A 19010-nucleotide genomic window follows, 5' to 3' on the forward strand; every position below is an offset into this window, starting at 1 on the left:
GAGGAATCTGATCAGGTAACAAGGATGGTCAGATAACAAGGGAGGAGGGGGAGGGGTTCTTGCTAAATTGACTTAGCAGGTTTCTTTCTAAAACTGGACTTTATAGAACTACCATTTAATCCAGCAATCCCACTCCTGGGTATTGACTCAGAGGAAAAGGGAAATCATTACATCAAAAAGATACCTGCACCTGTATGTTTATCACAGCACTATTCACAATAGCAAAGATATGGAATCAACCTAAGTGTCCACCAACAGATGACTGAAGAAAATGTGGCTTATATACAAAATAGAATACTGTGGTGTCATAAAGGAATAAAGTCGTGTCTTCCACAACAACATGGATGAAACTGGAGGCCATTATCTTAGTGAAACAAGGCAGTCGCAGAAAGACAAATACCACATGCTCTCACTTCTGAGTAGGCATAGAGTGTGGAATAATAGATGATGGAGACTCAAAAGAGTGAAGGAGTGGATGGTGAAAAATTATTGTAACAAGAAATTACTTAATGAGTACAATCTATGTGATTTGGGTGTTGGCGACCCTAAAAACCATGACTTTACTACACAACCTATGCATGTAACAAAATTATGCTTGTACCCCATTAATTTTTATAAAATAAAGAAAAAAATTAAAATGAAACTGGATTTTACAAGGAAGTGCACAGATGGGTCTGGGAGAAGGTTCAGGAGGCTGACTGCAGTTTGGTCAAGCGAAGAATCCTTGTCACCTCTCTTCAGTTGCTCTCGCCATCCCAGCCCTGTCTCAGGCCGAGGCATGGGGAGCCAGTGGGAGTTAGAAGTGTATGGCAATAGTAGGTGGTGTATTGAGGGTTTAGATGAATGAAGCTGAAGGGACCTTCTTTAGAATGGAAGAGGCTTCTGCAGACGTAGCTGTGGGTGGGTCCCAAAGCCTTTCGTAGCTCATCCTTTGCCCCACAGACAGTGTCCTCCACCATCAGTTCATGTATTATTTATACCTCACCTCCTCCTCCAAAAAGTATTGGAGGCATCCTACATGGAAAGACATTCATAGATAAAATGAAGGCTAAAAGGGCAAGCCAACTGCAGGCTCAGCTTCCCGTCTCCGCCACTTCTTAACCGTCTGGCAAATGGTCACGGGAATTGTCTTGCTCCAAAGTTGCTTTAATCCTAACACTTCTGCCATCACCACTGTGAAGCAAAACTTCTGGGAAGCCATTGTTTTGGACCAGCTTCCTGCACTAGACCCCAGGAGACAAGACCAAACCAGAATGGAGTTACTCATGGTAAGTGCCACATAATCAAACAAACTGCAAGGAAACAGATAGATCCCAAAACAGCACAGGTTTTCCTGAAAACAGGAGCTTCCAGTCTACCTGAGTGAGAATAATAAGCAAGTCCTCTCTGCGCTTTAACCCTTACCAAGAAAAGTAACCTGATGTTAGCCAATCTACTTTTCTTTGATTGCTCTGTTTGTGTGTTCCCACCTCACAGAGCCCACGGTTTTGCTACTGCCTGCTGGGACTCTCATTCTGTTTGTAGAATGGAGGCTGCTCTATTCATGAATCATGAATAAAATCCAATTCAATTAATAACTAAATTTGTTGCAATTTTCTCTTTTGATGTCACCCAACACAAAAGGCTTCGTGATGGGTTTTAAAACTCTCCATGCACAGGCTCCCGCTTCGCCGCTACACTCTGTCATCTCTGCAAGGCCACCGTTCCCTGCCCCAGGCAGATCCGGTTACGCCCTCCCCTCAGCCACTGACCTTTTAAGCAATCAGTCCACCAGTGAGGACTTGTTTTTCTCTGCCCCAACTCTTTCAGTCAATTCTTTCCCAGATTTATATTTTGTGAAGCTATCACAGGGTAGGTTCTCTGGAAATAGACTCTAAAATGCAAACTGCTGAGATGCAACTGTTGAGATATAAAACATTTCTTGGGTCCCACCCTGGAAGGAAGAAGGGGAAGGAGGCAGGCCTGTGCCAGGTGGAGATGGCACTTGTGGAGTAGGTTTGGTGAGCCTCGGTCAGCCTGCCGGAGAGCTCCGGGGTGAATGTGGCCTCTCAGAGGTGTGCTGCCTGGAGTTGACTGGGCTTTTTTACCTTCACTTTGTCTCAGATACAGGTTATCCTGAGAAGGGCATCACTAGAAAGGACTCTGCAGGTGAGGCACATCCTGAAGGAGCTGGCAGCTGGGGGCCACCTGTTGACTACGCTCTTCACAGCTGGGCAGCAAGTCCTTCTTTGAAAAGGGGATCTGGGCAGTGCATTTCTGTGTTCACTGCCCCAGGCTAATCCTATCAGATTAGCCCCAGCAATCCAGGGGCTCCAACAGTCATGTAGGTGGATGAATGTGCCATTTGCCCATGATGAATGGCCTTGTCCATCACACCCCTTATCTTGGACATCATGCGGCATTTGCTATCATTGATCCTGGTGGTCTCATCTGGCTGGTTCCCTAGAACAGAGCTTCCCACTCAGATACCCAGAAAGATGCAGGCCAAGAAATCTATCTTTTAAGTCCCCAGAGCAAGCAGAAGGATTCTGGACCAGTTGCCTCTCCAGTGTGTCCTATTGTGCAGAATAAATGTCATTTTCAAAACCTTCAGGGTGCACTGCTATAGAGCCACCTCTTCCTGGCCCTTCATTCAGTCACTGGCCGTATATTTACTGGACATCTATTATGCACCAGGCTCCAAGCTCACCATCGGAGATACAGTGGGGAACGGATCTTAAAAGGTCACTATCATTGAGACACTTACACCTAGTGGAGGAGAAAAATTGAACAAGTACACACAGAAATGGATGCATAATTAGCCGCAGTGATAATGCTGTATGAGATAGTAACACGGTGGGGCCAGGGGAGGAGGGATGGGGATAGATAAGGCCAGAAAGACAGGCAGGCATGGAACAGAGTTGACATCGTATTCTAAGCACACCAGAAAGCCACTGGGAGATTTTAAGCAAAGAAAATCCTGATTTGATTTATATTTTTACAAGAACACTCTTTGCAGTAAATGACTAGCAGGGCAGTGGCAGGGGTCTCAGGAAAGCCGGTAATTCAGTTTAGAGATGGTGTGCTCACCATGGGGAATCACAGTGGGCCACAGAGGAGAAGAGGGGGGTGGAAGGATTCAAAATCTATTTTCAAAAAAGAATGACACTGCCCCCTCCTGCCTTTAAGGAGCTTACACTGTTGGAAGGACAAACATGCAAACAATTTAATATAGCAAAATAGTTACTTTAGTAAAAAATATAGAAGACATGGATGGAGCAGAAAAGGGAGCCTGGAAGCCTTCCTGGAGGCCTCAAGATGCTCAGGGTTAAAACATATGTAGCATTTGCCTGGTGAGCTGACGGTGGATGGTGCTGCGGGCAGGTTTCACAGTGCGTGTGGCAGCCATGAGGATGTGCCTCACAGACTTCTGGCCACAGGGGTCTTAACTGACCAGAAGCCCCAGCTGCTGCGTCCATCCCAGTTGGTGGGCACCCCTTCCATTGTGTTGGTCACTGTGTTTAGAAATCTGTTTGTTGTGACTCCTTTCTCTCCAGATTTCAAGCTCCTGGAAGACAGTCTCTGTCTTATTTATTGTGGCAATAAATTAAATACTTAATGAAAAATAAAAACCTTCTCTAATAGCACCACTAAACAATGATTACTTTCCAGCCCTCCCCAGAGACTTCATATTGTGCAGCAAGCAATTTTGAAGGCCTGGCCTCCAGTTGTGGTCTCCCCACCCAGCGCATTGAGGGTAAGCCTCCATTCCCTCTTCTTGTGCCTTTCTCACTGGTCACTACGTACTGATCTGCATACTTAAGAGCTCTCCAAAGACTACTGAATAAGTGAACAAAAATAGGTTTAAATCAATATGCAATTGCTATTACTGGCTAATAGGATTTTATTCTTTTCCTGGATACAGGATGATGAAGTGACGTTGGCTCCTGTGGAAGGAGTTCACTGCCTACGATTTCCCCAGCATGTCTGCTGAAAACAGTCAGTCACCAGGAGCATCACCTCCTCGCCCTCCCCTATCTCCCCAGTGTTCCACACAGACTTTATCTTCAGAAAACGAGGATACTGAAGTAGAACTAGATGAGGAAAGTCTACAGGATGAATCTCCATTTTCTACAGAGGGAGAGTCTCTGGAGGACGAAGAGGATCTGGAGGAGGAGGAGGATCTTGAGGAGGAAGATTATCTGGGGAAGGAAGAAGACTTGAAGGAGGAAGAGTATCTGGGGAAGGAAGGGTGTCTGGAGGAGGAACAGGATCTGGAGGAGAAAGACTATCTGGGGAAAGAAGGGTATCCAGAAGAGGAAGAGGTTCTGGAGAAGGAAGAGAATCTGGAGGAGAAAGAGGCTCTGGAGGAAAAAGAGAATCTGGATGGAAAAGACAATTTGTATAAAAAGTATCTGAAAGAAGGTGAATATCTGGGGGAGGGAGAGCATCTCTGGGAGGAAAAGCATCTAAAAGGGAAAGAGGGTCTGGATAAGGAAGAGTATCTGGAAGGGGATGAGTATCTGGAGGAGGGCCTCCCAAAGGATGGCAGCTCTAGTTTACCACGATGCCCAGGAAAAAAGCACAAAGCTGAGAAAGATCCAGAGTGAAAATTGGCAACAACATGGTGCTGACAGGTAGGAAGATGCATTTACTGACCAAGTTCTGCTCACAACTATAATACAACAGCCTTGCCCCAAAGCACTGCGCCAACAAAGAGGCAGGAAGGCTTCATAAACATAAAGCACCTGTTTGTAGTAATAGTTATTCTTTGTACCTTTCCTTTTTCATGTTACATAAGTAATACATGTTCATTGCAGATGTTTTAAAAACTATATATAAGCAGGCCAGGCACAGTGGCTCACACCTGCAATTCCAGCAGTTTGGGAGGCCAAGGCGGGAGGATAGTGTAAAGCCAGAAGTTTGAGACCAGCCTGGGCAACATGGCGACACTTCATCTCTACAAAATATTTTAAAATTTAGTCGGGTGTGGTGGCGCATGCCTGTGGTCCCAGCTACTGAGGAGGCTGAGATGGGAGGAGGATCACTTGAGCCCAGGATTTTGAGTAGCCTGGGTGACAGAATGCTCATCTATAAAAAAGAGAAGAAAGAAAGAAGCTATATATAAGCAAAAAGAAGAAAGCAAAAATCACCACACTTGACTATCAGAGGTGATAATCACTTTCTACACTTTTGATTACATCTTCCCCAGATGTATATTACGTATACACACATACATGAATATATTTATATACACATACAGATACACATACACAAACATCCCTTTTATAAAAGGATCATGCTTTATGTCTGTAACCTGCTTTCAAAGATATATATTTATATGATTATAATTAAACACCATATACCGATATATCATTTAATACTGTACATGTTTAATGTTATTAAGCTTTCAAAAAATCATTTCGAGGATGGCATCACATTGTGTTGTATTGAGAAGCTATAATATTTTTCATCCATCTCTTAATGTTGACCATGTATTGCTTCCAATTTCTTGTTACTTTTTTTAAATGGCATTTTGGTGAACTGTTTTATCAGAGATCTCTACTTCCGGGAATACATGCCTACATTCTGTTGCTAGGTCAATAGACACTGGTATACACCTCAGGATACCCACTCTGCCCCCTTAAAGGAATCATTTCAGTCTGCGGTTAAGTATTTGACTTTGGAGTGATTTTTCTCACCCAAGGGCTAATGTTTTTCCAACACTGTTTCAGCAACTGGCAGCATTTCCTCATGTTGGGTTTTATTATTCGGCAGCAGCCTCCTTGTGCTGTTTGCTAGCAGTGACTCATGTGCATTTGCTCATATGCCCCTGTGGTGTCCTCTCTTGATGTCGTGACAGCACAGCCATTTTCAACTAGCACAGAAAGGTAAAGGTTCAGGTCACCCACCTCATCTTCATGTTGGCTTTTAAGTAGAACTAAACTATTTTCCTGGATCCAGTTCTGCTACCAACTGCAAGACAGCCTGAATTTTTAAATTCCTAAAAATCTGGTTACACACAACCTACATCCTAAAAGCTGGGTATTCTCTGCAGCCACACAGGCATTTTACCTTTACATCCCTCTTCATCAAATCAGATGTACCATCCTTGATTCCTACTCCTCTCCTGGAAATTTAGTTGTTGCATTGGAGAGGTAATTCCGCTATTGCTGGGAAACTCTCTTTTCTGTGTGCCTCTACCATTAAGCTCCCTCTTGGAATCCTAATATCCCTGCTGTTCAAGTATCAAATGTAATTCTAATACTGAAAAATAGCATTCAGGGCTTTTTCTCTTGCACCGTGTGAATCAAGCATTCTTAACATGTCCCCTCTATGTGCTGGATCTCTGTAAATATATTACCCACCAGAGCAGGACAAATACAGTGCTGTCAAGGGAATGGAACTGTGTATAAAGCAAACACTTTGAAAATAAATGTCCTGCTAACAAAAATTGGAGAGGCACTGAAAAACCACTAGGGAGATGCCGAAATGCCTTTCAAGACTCGTGGAAGAATATCTTGGTCTATGAAATTCTAGGATTTCAAGTCAGATTTTACAAAACAGGTTAAGAAGAAATTTCTTAATGTTTCAAAAAATATATCAAAATTTTTATGTATAACATTCTGGTAATACCCTTAAGATATAATTTTGTTTACCCCTGTGTTGAACCTCAATGAGTAGCAAGAGTGCCTTCCTGACCTAGCAGATGCTCAGTACATGTAAATTGAATCAAGTGATCATATTCACTTCCTAAAGCCAGTCACACTCATACATACATAGGTATACACACACTTATTTAAAGTTTATCCATTAATTGGCATCTATAAAATGAGCCCTAGATATGACAAATGGGCTTATCTCTCATGCTGATGCATTAACTACTAGAAGTTAGTAGTGGAAAACTACATTGAGAAGAATTCTGAGGCCTTGTCTGGACTCAGCAGCAAAGAGTGCTATGATCAACTAGTCATGTCTGCCACAGGAGCAGACAATGAAGTGGGTGCCTGAGTGCCATTTCTTTGTCTACTTAACAGCAGATGGGAGTCTGTCACAAGAGCACATTTTCCTTTCTCTCAGGAGCTTGACTACCTCTGTCTGAATGCCAGCTCCCTCTCTCTCACTAGTTGCATGAGCTTGGGCAAGTGACTTAACCTCTCCATGTCTTAGTTGTCTTTATTGTAAATAGGAACAGCACGAGATCTACCTCACAGGATATGTAGGAGGATTAAACGGGTTAAATTAGGTAAATCATTAAGTGACATGCCAAGCACATAGCATTTAAGGCCTAACCAAGTGTTAGCCATTATAAGTATCATGATATTACATGATGTATTACTATTCCCTTGCCATTGACTTGTGCCTGGCCACACACCCCTAGCCACATTACCTGCTTTGTGAAATGGACATACCAAAAGATAAAATATAATGAACCAGGCTATGGGAGGGATCTGTACCCTCCATTCATCTACCCTACAGGCCAGTCAACTTCAGGGATTCCCATAGCCCTCGACAAATCTGGTTACATCAGACTAACAACCCCCACCCACCTCTCTTCCTTAAAGGGTTGATTCCCCCAAGAGTTTATGGGGAAATCCAATAAAATTAGGTGAGCAACTTGAATATAAATGCAGCATCAACTGTCAGTGAATAATTTGTTAGTTACATCTGACTGGCCTGCTGTGGGAGTTCAGATTTTGGATGTATAACATGGGTGTGAGTGCTGTGGTGTCCAACCCAGAAAACCCAGCACATGGTGGGGCCTAGATTTGAGGATGTCTAGGTTTCAGTTTCCCCATGTTCAAAAACACCTTTTTCACAATTGCTCTCCTACTGCAATAGAACCTACTGTAGAGTGAAACCACCCAATAATGAGAACTCCTTTTAGTGTATTTTTTTAGTGCCCAAGACATTCCTAATAACAATTCTGCCCTGTGGCTATAGATAGGTCACAGTACATTGATTCATCATGTTTTTGCCTTTTCTTTTTTTTTTTTTAGACAGAGTCTCGCTCTCTCAGTCTGTCACCCATGCTGGAGTGCAGTGGCACAATCTCAGCTCACTGCAACCTCCACCTCCCAGGTTCAAGCAATTCTTCTGCCTCAGCCTCCTGAGTAGCTGGGATTCTAGGCACTTGCCACCATGCCTGGCTAATTTTTGTATTTTTAGTAGAGATGGAGTTTCACCATGTTGGCCAGGCTGGTCTCTTGGCCATGCTGGTCTCGAACTCCCAACCTCATGATCTGCCCACCTTGACCTCCCAAAGTGCTGGGATTACAGGCATAAGCCACAGCATCCAGCCTTGCCTAATCTTTTTATATACATAACGCATTGGATTTTATTTTCTTTACCCCACTAGCTACTCCGCAGCAGCTCGGAATGCTGTCTGACCTAAATGCTGTCATTCAGTTGCCATTTCCAGTTGAGAGTTGGTGTCCCAACTACCATTTCCAACAGGGAACCTAGCAATTCTTGAAATTTCAGAAGAAAGGTGCAAGAGATACTAACAAGGCAGAGATGAGAAAGCCAGCCAACTTTTCATGCAAGAAAGTTCACCTCTGTGACTTTGAGTCAGCCACTGGTGGGTTGGGGGATGCTGAGCCCCAGAGCCGGCTGCTTCTGCCTCCACCGTGCTCCCAACAAACAGCATCATTTTCTGCACGTGTCTTGTCCCAATGACCCTTAGGGAACATAGTCCAATGGCAAAGGGTGCATATTGTCTATTTCACTATCTCTATCTCCTTTCATTGTCCCAACCATTCTCTCCGTGCCCATTTCACAGATAAGCAACTTGGAGCTAGAGAGAGGGTATGTGACTACTCCGAAGTCACAGAAAAGCATTAGAAGGGCCAGGACAGGCTCCCAAACTTTCTCTTCCCTTCCAGTAGCTTCTCCTCCTTTCCTCCTCTCCTCTTTTCATGCTTTGTTTCTGCTTTTTCATAAGTTGTGTACCTATTTTAACTTTAGAAAAGTGACATCAAAAAAAACCAAAATCTCTTCTTGTTCCTTTCTTTAAAAAATGGAAAAGTTGAAAAGTAAAAAGTAGAAAGACGCCCCCCAACCTGCAAACATTCGCATATAAGTGAAGCTAATACACACGTAAGTGATCTGTATTCTGTCTTTCTGCGGCATTGTTTGCATTTTTGCTAGTGATGGCCCTTGTTGTGTGGTTTGGTTTTTACTGTTTTAAACATGTTGTTTATACAAGTTAGCTTTTTACTTTTGTAACCTAGTATGATAACTTCACCATTTGCCCATGTTGCTTAATTTTTACAGAGATCATTTTAATAGCCAAGGGATATTCCTCAATACTATTTTGTTGCATGGGTAAGCTATGGATAAGTGGAGTGTTCACCTTCCCTTCCCAATTTAAATGTTCTGGTTCTTGTTTCTCTATTACTTCTGCCCTTGCCATTTTGTATTATTAGAATTGGTGGTGTATTTTATCCCAAGCGTACAAGAAATTCTCGATGCCATATCATTCAAGGCAAACAATCAGGTGATTACATGACACAAGCAGTTCCTTTAAAATTAAAAATAATTCTTAAAATACATATATCCCTGCACCTCAGTCACCTCTGCTGTACAGATGCCCTTCGTCCTGGGACAGAGGGAGACTTCTGGGTAACCATAGAGATAAGCAAAGCAAACTCGAATTTCCAAAATCCATGATTGCCTGAAAAGTATCTTCTTGAGTTCTAATTTTACAAAATTTCAACCTAGTGATTTTTAAAGGGAACCATTAAGAGACAATACTAAAGTAAAAATAGAAAATTTCTATGACTGGGGCCCTCTCCACCCCAACCCTAGTGTCACGTACTTAACAACACATCTTTAAATAGAAAGATGCTTTTTTGCCAATATTTTTTTTGTTCTTTTTTCCAATAGAACCCAAGGCAAGTTGCTCGTCACACACCATGTTTCTTCGTGATACAAGGTAATAGTTTTCTTTTGGGATAAATCAGGTGGAAACTCCAGTGTTTCAGGAGCCCTTGGAGAACCCAAGACGGGGCGTGGCATGGAGTAGGGGAGGAAGGCGTTTAGCGGGGGCTTCCGGAAGTTACAACCCTGACTGCCTCTGCTGCTCAGTCACTCACTGTGCAGGGGTGGGTCCTAAGATCAGAGTCCTGGGTGCTCAGAACCACTAGAGATGAAAAAGGCAGAGGTCGTCTGAGTCTGGGGAAAGGTCTCAACCAGGAGAGACTGCAAAGGGCTCCCTGGCAGATGAATGATTTCCCCCAAGGGATGGCGCAGTTTGTCCAGAAAGAGAATAAGCTCAGGCATATTTTCAAGGCCTGAATTCTCATTCAGTGAATACTCATTAAAATCCTGTGGCAGGACTTGGCACGCGCTAGACGGTGGACAAAGCCTCTGTGGAATAAGTGAGCCTCTGTGGAATATGCTGGGCCTGCTACGTGCCAAGCTCTGGAAAACCACTGCAGGGTCACACCAGCCTTGTCCTTGGCTTTGTGTCTTATACGCTACAATTTCCCCCCAAAGGATGATTTCTCTCCACTGGTGAAGTGGGTTAAAACTAGATCTAAAAAAAAGCACAGGGCCAGTTTGGTTATGGCAAGAAGTAGGAATGAAATCCCAGTTTTGCCATGTAGGGAACCCATAAGTTACAACTTGTGGGCACAGGGCTCCCACATGGGCCTGCCCCTTCAGCTGGTGAGGCAGCCCCCACTCCAGCTCTGCACTGGCCACTCTGTTCCCCACTGCACACCTGCAGGGGCGCTGCAAGGCCTCTGACAGCTAACTACTGCAGGTGATGCGCAAACGGAATGGCTTTCCAAAGGCCCCTGTTCACCCCGAGCGCTGACACTCAAAGCAAGTGAAGCAACGTGGCCAGACACAGGGAAGGGGCCCAACAGTGATGTCACCACCTCACAGTTATTGAGAACAGGGGCTTTGGAGCCAGACTGTCTGGGTTTGAAACTCAGCTCCTCCACCCAAGCATCTACAAGGCAGCCACTTAATCTCCTGGTACCTCAGTCTCTTTATCCGTAATATGGGGAGAGGAAGAGTTCCAGCCTCATGGGGTTTGGGTCAGAATGACATGTGTATTTACTCAGAGGGAGGCTAAACAGTGGCCAGCAGACAGCATGCTCTCAGTAAGTGCCACAGATCTGTGCCATCCTCCGTTCTGCACCCCACAAACCACCGGGCAGAAAGCTTAGCATGCCTGGAACAAGAGTCAGGATTCCTGGTCAGCTTTATTCCAAACACTCGCACTCAGCCAATCCTCTGTATATTTTAGCTGAGGGGGGTTTCCAATGGGCTCCCAGGGCCCATGGAGAGCTGTGAGGATCAGAGAGGCCCTGGGGAGCCTTCCTGGTGTCCACACCAGGCTTGGGTCCCCCAAGGGCCATATCTGGGCCTCCAAGTTCTTAGAGAGGCCCAGGATATTCTTCACATAAGAAAGCTGAGAACCCAAACCTTCCACAGGCTCCTTTAAGCAAGAAGTGTTACATTCACACGTGCACGTGTGTGAGAAGCAAGGGTTGGGGAAGGATAGCAGGTACAGGGAAGCGTGTCATGCGTCCCTTATAAACAGAAAGGCTATCCGCCAGCCCAGGCCATGAGCAGCTCCCTCTCCCACTTCCCCACTTGCTGAAGGTCCTCCAGGCACACGCCCGGCCCTCCCCTTGCTAAAGCACTGCAGAAGCAGGCCTCAAGCGGTCCAACTCCCCAGGACCCAGGATCCAACAGCTCCTCCCTGTGGTGTCTCCATTGCAATGGAACATGGAGCTAGCATTCAGCCCAGGTGCCTGGAACCTGCTCTGCTTCCCGGGAGGTAAGCCCTGGCAGGAATCCCAGAAACGGTAGGAGAGAAATGTACATCATGGTGGAAATGACCAGAGAGGCTAATATTCTGAGATAACTCTCTAAGTTTGTTGGGCAGATTTGACTTTTCTTAGTCCTTTCATGAGGACTAGCATCATCTCTGTGGGTCCCTGTGGGCACCAGGTGAGTGAGATATGACAGGCATCATCTTGCTAGAAGGATAAAGGAACTGAGGCCCTGGAGAGACTCCTCACCTGGCCTTGGGGGCCTGCAGCAGGGCAAGAGTTAACACAGGCCTAAAGAACTCGCTTGCATCTGCCTGTTCTTCATCCCTTCGGGCACCTGACCTAGGACTCAAACATCTGGCCACTTGCCTGGGGCCCCTTCTTGATGTGTTCTGAGAACACAGCTGCTCTGCCCCAGCCTGCAGGGCTGGCACAGACCCAAGCTCCACTACTGGTCCCTCAGAGGCATGCACAAGATCTGCCTGTGACTCCTACAGACCCTGAAGGGAGACTTCCCAGGGCACCCAACTGTGAGAACAAGCAGCCTTCTGCTCCCTCCCTCCGCCTCTTTGCCTGAGCCCTTACCCAGACTCCAGCCCTTACCCCACCCCCTGCCCCTACACTGAATTCCCTGGTGCAGATGGGGACAGGCCAATCTTGCTTCCCCTGCAAGAGCAACAGCAAACAAGTAACTTACCTAAGCGCCTCTGCTGTGTTGCAAGAGCCAACACGTAAGCTCAGGTGTCAAGAGCTGACGCCAAAGTCTGTACCTTTTCTACCAACCATAGCCACCATCTATTTATATGTTGGGCATTTTCCTTATGCCCATCTCTGCCAACTGGACCAGTTGACATGAAATAACACCAGGGCCAAAACACCCCAAAGACCTGTCTCATTCATTTGAATTACAGTTTCTTGCCCCTGGTTAAAAGTCAGAGACTCCTCATAAAGAAAATAGAGTGTGTTGATGTCTCAGGGTCACCCCTCTTGATCCTAAGCTGCCAGGTAGTGGGGCCTGCACCTCGCACCCAGTGCCCTCCACCAGGCCCTTTGGAAAGACTTCTTAATGGTGGTGGTGCTTGTGGGGAACCCACTGCAGCAACAGACGTCAGTGCTTGATTTTAAACTGCTGCGGCATCTCATTCAGTATCTTTTCCACTCTGCCCAAAACAACTCTGAGGCAGGGAGAGCCACTAGAATAAGCAGGGTTGTGTGCTGGGAAGGAAGGAGAACCTTCTGGAATGCCTGTCAGTTATGATCGCCTGGCCCAGTGGCCTTTGAAGGCACCCACAGATCTTCTCATGGTGTAGTGAAGCAGCAGTGGCAGTGTGTGTGGCTCTGCTGCCCAGAGTGACGACACACCGGCCTATTATTCATGATTCACAGCTTGTCTCTTCAAACCTCGAGATGTCCACCGTCTGGGTCTGGACGTCAACCCCCTGCGTGCCTTAGAAGGGATTCCTGACCTGGCCCTTGTCTGGAAGTTGACCTTCCTGTTTTCCCCTCCGACAGGAGCCCAGACGCTGGCCCCTCTCAGGTGACCACCTTCCTGCGTGTCCCGATGGCTTTTACTGCTCCTTCTCCCATCTCCGGATCTGCCATGGCATCTTCTGAGTCGCTACATACACTGTACAGGAGGAGCCAGGCCAGTCAGACAGACTGGCACTATGACGGGACTGCCGGTGAGGGGAGCTGTGCCCTGTCGGCGGCTCTGCGGGCTGGGGAGGACGGCTCTGGCAGCGTTTTGTGCGTGTGAAATATTGTGGCGAGTATCGTCTCTCATGCTAATGATACCCTACTATTTCCATTGCCCTCTGAGGTCTTGTTTTGGATAAGATGTTAAGTCCTCTCCGAGCCTTGCTTCCTGCTTCCTCCCATCCCAGACCTCCCTCAGAGAAAGAGCATCAGCAAAGTGCTGAGGCAAACAGCTTCTCCCATTTTCCGTCTCCGCCCCTGTTTTTCGTTCGTCTTCCTAGTCTTGTTCTATATGAGCACAGGCACAATTTCCCTCAGGGACACAGGCCATTTTATTCCCAGATTACACACTGGCTCCCTGGGGTGACAGGCCATATCCAGATAATCACGTGGAAAATGGAAAATGGGTCATGGGCCCACCTCAGACAGTCTCAGCATGGGGTCGAAGCCAGCCCTGATTCAGGACCCACCAATACTATCCATGTAGTGAACCTTCGTGCCTACAGCTAAGACACACAGGAGACAGTCTGGCAAAATTGCATTAAGGGACTTCATTCTCTACCCAGTTAAGCCCCCAAATCCTCACTCTGGCAGCCTGGGGGTGGCAGACTGGTTAGCATTTCTTGCCATCATTAATGATTTAAATTCAGCTTTAGTGGGATTGACCCATCCCCGATTCACAGATTTATTTCACATCTGTAGTCATGGCAGCAGTAAATTAGATTCCCCCGTCAGCTCACCTCTCTGCCCTTCTCCATGGCTGCTAAATTTTGTAGCACAAATGTGGTTAAATGGAATTAGGAGCCAGAAACCCCATAAGGGAGAAGGGAGAGGCAGAGGACAGGTACACACCGCCAGCACGTGCCGAGGAGTGTTTCACAGGCCACATCGGTTCACTGGGGACTTTTTTCAGCATGTGTGCTCCCACGGAGCCCCACAAACCAGAATCATCTCAAAGTCAGCAAGCATGACCACTGAGAAAATCTGAGGATTTATCAAATATTCATAAGAAGGATTCTGAAAGTCATTTACTGGGTAATTGCCAGTCAAGTGCCAGTGCTAAGCTTGAAAGGATGTGGGGGAGGAGAAAAGCAGCGGGAAAGGCTGGAGCACGCGGCAGAGGGGACTGCAGCCTGTTCGCGCCACGTGGACCCAGCCCAAATCATGGGTTCATTTGCCCTTCGTTACCTTTATTAATATAGCTAATTATGTCTGTATCCTTGAGGTTGGAAGTACCGTGTATATTTGCTCTGCATGGGCACATTTTGCAGCTATGTCTCTTTCCAATACGGAGTTCCTTAAAGCCAACATTATTGAGTGTTTAGTAAAAGTCTGACCACCCACAGGAAACGTCCACTGATCAAATATTGTGACATTGGTGGCCTGCGCCAAAGATATGGACTGTGTTGGAGGCTCCAAGCCAGGCTCGGTGACACCCCAGGTTCCTGCAGTTACTTGGGGTGGGGGGGGGGTGGTCATTATCACAAAGACTGAAACACAATTCCCTAAAAATTTATGGAGGTTTTTCTTTCCCCTTCTAACTATAGTTTCCAATCTATCTTTCTGGAGAGCATTGGTGGCAACAGGTATATGACTGTGTCCAGCCAATGGAATGGCACAAGTGTGACAAACAGGGACAAAGAAAGGGTAGATTTAGCAGCTCCTGGGCTCTGGGTCATCATGAAATGTCGTAAGTATGTTTATGAGCTAGACAGCCAGTCAGCGACCAAGAAAGCCACAGAAAGGTCCGCCTCCAATGGCAGCCTTCTAGGGTCAGAGGAGTCCAGGTCCTGTGAGCCCCCATGCTTTCTGCCAAGCCATCCTGTGAACGACTTTGAAATGCTCCAGTTCTCACTCCAAACAAGCACATACTCTGGTGCAAGTCCCAAATGAACCAGGAAGCACTGAGGAGTGTCCACCTTCCCATGCTTGGTATAAAACCCAGGCTGGCCACATGCCTGAGGAGCGTGACAAAGAGGAACCAGGAAGCGTGAAACTCCAGGAACGTAGGGAAGTGCAAAACCAAGTCAAGAGGTGGAGGAAAGGGACGCAGGAAGACCATCCATGCAGGAGCGGAAACGGCCTTCCTGCAGGTGAGGTACACATTACTAAGGATTCCCAAGTGTGGCAGATGCAGACAAGCAAAGCTTTCAGCCCAGAGAAGAAGTTGCTCAGCTACTTGGAAAGCACAGGCGGCCGTGGCAAACATGACCCAAAGAGCTAGGCACATGGAGCTAAGGCCGGCAGGAGCCAGCAAAGAGGTGGCCAGGTGTGGGCACTGCTGCTCCAGGAGGCCCAAAACGGGGTGTCCCTGTCACCAGGCACTTTGTGAAGATGTGACTTTCCAGCCCTTATCAGAATCCCTGCCTGAAACAGCCTGGAATCTGCATTCTTAACCAGATCCCCAGAGGATGCTCAAGTACACGAACGACGACAAACCGGAGGACCTCTAGTGAAAGATGAATTGGTTTCCAGGCTTCTGCTTCTAAAGTATCATTCTATTATGGGATTGTTCAACCACAGTGAGTCAAAAACGGTGTTCCACCTGGCACAGCCTTTCTCGACAAATAGGACTTTGGCCAAATATGGAGGAAAAATACCCAGATAAATCCTTGAGACTTGTGACTCCAGAGGGTGGCAGGACTGACATGGAAAGGTTGCAACAGGCACAGGAAATGCCTCGTGATCTGTATGAGGAGACACTCGGGAGGACCGGAAACACTAGCTATGGCCTCATGTGTCTCTCTGTCCAGGCACAGAGCAGAATCATAAACCAAGTCAGCCAGAAATTCTAACACAGAGCATGGTATCCATGCTCACAGAAATCCTTGACTTAGTGCCTGGCACACAGTAAGCACCCATGAATATTTATTAAATTCTTGTAAAATTGTTGGTGAGCCCTCATCTGATTCAAGGTCAGATCATGGTAGTAAAAGGGTATATCCTGCTATTAAAAAAAATAGTAGGAAAGGAGCCCTATAGATAGAAATATGTACAGAGACACTGTGTGTGTAGAAACGTGAGTGAGGGTACGCAGAGGTGTAAGCAGAGGTCAGACGGTGTATTAGTCTGTTTTCTCACTGCTGATAAAAACATACCCGAGACGGGGTAATTTATAAAGAAAAAGAAGTTTAATGGGCTCACAGTTCCACGTGGCTGGGGCGGCCTCACAATCATGGTGGAAGGCAAAAGGCACGTCTTACATGGCAGCAGGCAAGAGGGAGAACTGAGAACCAAAGGAAAGAAGTTTCCCTTATAAAACCATCAGATCCCGTGAGACTTATTCACCACCACAAGAACAGTAGGGGGGAAACTGTCCCCATGATTCAGTTATCTCCCACCAGGTCCCTCCTATAACACATGGAAATTATGTGAGCTACAATTCAAGATGAGATTTGGGTGGCGACACGGCCAAACCATATCAGATGGGGAAGAGGATTAAAAGCTCTAAAAAGTGCAAACTGGTGTTTCCTTCCGTGGACTCAGATTTTGAAAGATCACATGCAGAGGTTAAAAAGATGAGGATGTGGGCCGGGCACGGTGGCTCAAGCCTGTAATCCCAGCACTGTGGGAGGCCGAGGCGGGTGGATCATGAGGTCAAGAGATCGAGACCATCCTGGTCAACATGGTGAAACCCCGTCTCTACTAAAAATACAAAAAATTAGCTGGGCATAGTGGCGCGTGCCTGTAATCCCAGCGACTCAGGAGGCTGAGGCAGGAGAATTGCCTGAACCCGGGAGGTGGAGGTTGCGGTGAGCCAAGATCGCGCCATTGCACTCCAGCCTGGGTAACAAGAGCGAAACTCCGTCTCAAAAAAAAAAAAGATGAGGATGTTCTCAACAGTAAATATAGGAAAATGGCTATGAACTTTAAGAATAGTGTCAGGAAAGCTAAATCAATCCTGGGATTAAACATTCTTATCAAAACATAATAATAATAATGATAGTGATCATACAGGCAGCAACAAAAGACAGAGGCCCATTTAAAATATAATTGAGCCAAAAAGATCAAGACAGGCTAGTGCTGTTTAGTGCCGTGTTGGTGAACGATTCAGGGAAGAGTCAAGTTCTGCAGTTGTTATTTAATTTTGACTTCACTGTGAAAGAAAATTATCCTCAAACTGAAAGGCGTGCAACAAAATTAGGTGAGAAAGAGCAGGAAGTAAAGATTGGTGAAAAGAAGTCAAAAGAGAATGGCAACTGCTGGAGAAAATATACTCCAGAACGTGTACATAGTGAGAGAATCCTGCTTTTGGTCTTTGAGGAATTGTGGGAAGTTGGTGAAATTAGTCTGTGACCAATCTGGGGCAAATATGGAGAGCAAAATCACCACAAGAAACCAGCCTAAGATCAATATAAGCCAATCGCAATACTGGCTTTTAGGTCACATTTTGACAAGGTTATTAGATCAGGGAACTGTGGAAACCCCACAGGGTGAAATTCCACAAGACATTTTATTTCCAAAGGCTTCCTGATGTTCCTGGACAAGATAGAGATATATTAGCTGGGTGCTACTGTAAGACGATGTCATCAGTCACAACTGATTGAACAGCACCCCAAGATGCTGTTTCATAGATCAGAGTCAACCTGGTTTCCAGCAGAGAGCCGTGGGGCTCTGTGCAGTACATTTTTTATAACAGGCTTAGATGCAGATTTAGAAGGAATATTTATATTTGTAGATTCCCTGAAGCTGTTGAATAATGAGGATAACATAATCAGATTCTAAAAGATTTTGGCAGGCAGAAACTTCGGACCAGAATTAGCTGGATAAAAGATATTGGTCATTGACATTAGATCTTGCTATCAGGCCCCCAGTAACAGCAGGCTGGAGAAGTGCAGAGTGATGAAGCCCTGTTTGCTGTTAGATGTTTCCTTCAACCACAAGTTCAGTAAGTCAATAGTATAACTGATGTCACTGCCGGAAAAGTTAACATAACCAGATGCAACTGAAGGGTTATGTAAAGAGGATTTCATCCTGCTCTGCCCTGCATTGGGGAGCCATCCCTAGAATGGCACGTTCAGTTTGGGGGATACCACACTCTGAGAACCAGAATCAGCTTGTTGGGAGCTCGGCAGAAGGGCTGGTGTTCTGGAGACTACGGCATACAAAGAGCTGCGGAAGCAAAGGAGGAGGTTAAGTCTGGAAGGCACATGACTCCGAGATGTAAAAACTGACTTTAAATATTTGACAATCGGCCACACAAAACCAAGACCTGGGTCTTAGACTCCAGATTGAAGGGCTAGAATAGGACACTAATGCAATCCAAGGGAAATATTTTAAGAAAGAAAATTATTCCCTACAGTCAGAACTATGCCATGGAACAGTGAGTTTTCTTGAAATTGGAGAGCTTCTTGTCTGTAGAAGTGCCAGCCTCTTGCTGAAGGACTAATAAGCACTGATATGGCAAGTGTTCAAAGTCCTCTCAATGCCGCAGGCCACACACAAGTTTTGGTTTTGTATCCTGTCCATCTTGAGTTTAGGACACTCCCATAAGCTAACGGAGCAGTTTACTTGGCTTTTTCATCATGGGCCTATTAGTCCCCA

General features: G+C 46.0%; 1 protein-coding gene across 1 annotated transcript in view; it reads left to right on the plus strand.

The window, feature by feature from the left end:
* The first annotated feature begins 3882 nt into the window (after positions 1 to 3882).
* The window catches only part of ERICH6B (glutamate rich 6B), a 52936-nt gene continuing 37808 nt past the window's right edge, over positions 3883 to 19010 (plus strand). The window contains exons 1-3 of the mRNA XM_032294352.1: positions 3883 to 4536; positions 9868 to 9916; positions 13284 to 13453. Of these exons, the coding sequence (XP_032150243.1) occupies positions 3963 to 4536; positions 9868 to 9916; positions 13284 to 13453 (793 nt within the window). The 5' untranslated portion in view covers positions 3883 to 3962. The remainder of the gene's footprint in view (positions 4537 to 9867; positions 9917 to 13283; positions 13454 to 19010) is intronic.

The sequence above is a fragment of the Sapajus apella genome, unplaced genomic scaffold (genome assembly GCF_009761245.1).
Source record: "Sapajus apella isolate SASKATOON/1434 unplaced genomic scaffold, GSC_monkey_1.0 scaffold32, whole genome shotgun sequence".
NCBI classification, from domain to species: domain Eukaryota; kingdom Metazoa; phylum Chordata; class Mammalia; order Primates; family Cebidae; genus Sapajus; species Sapajus apella.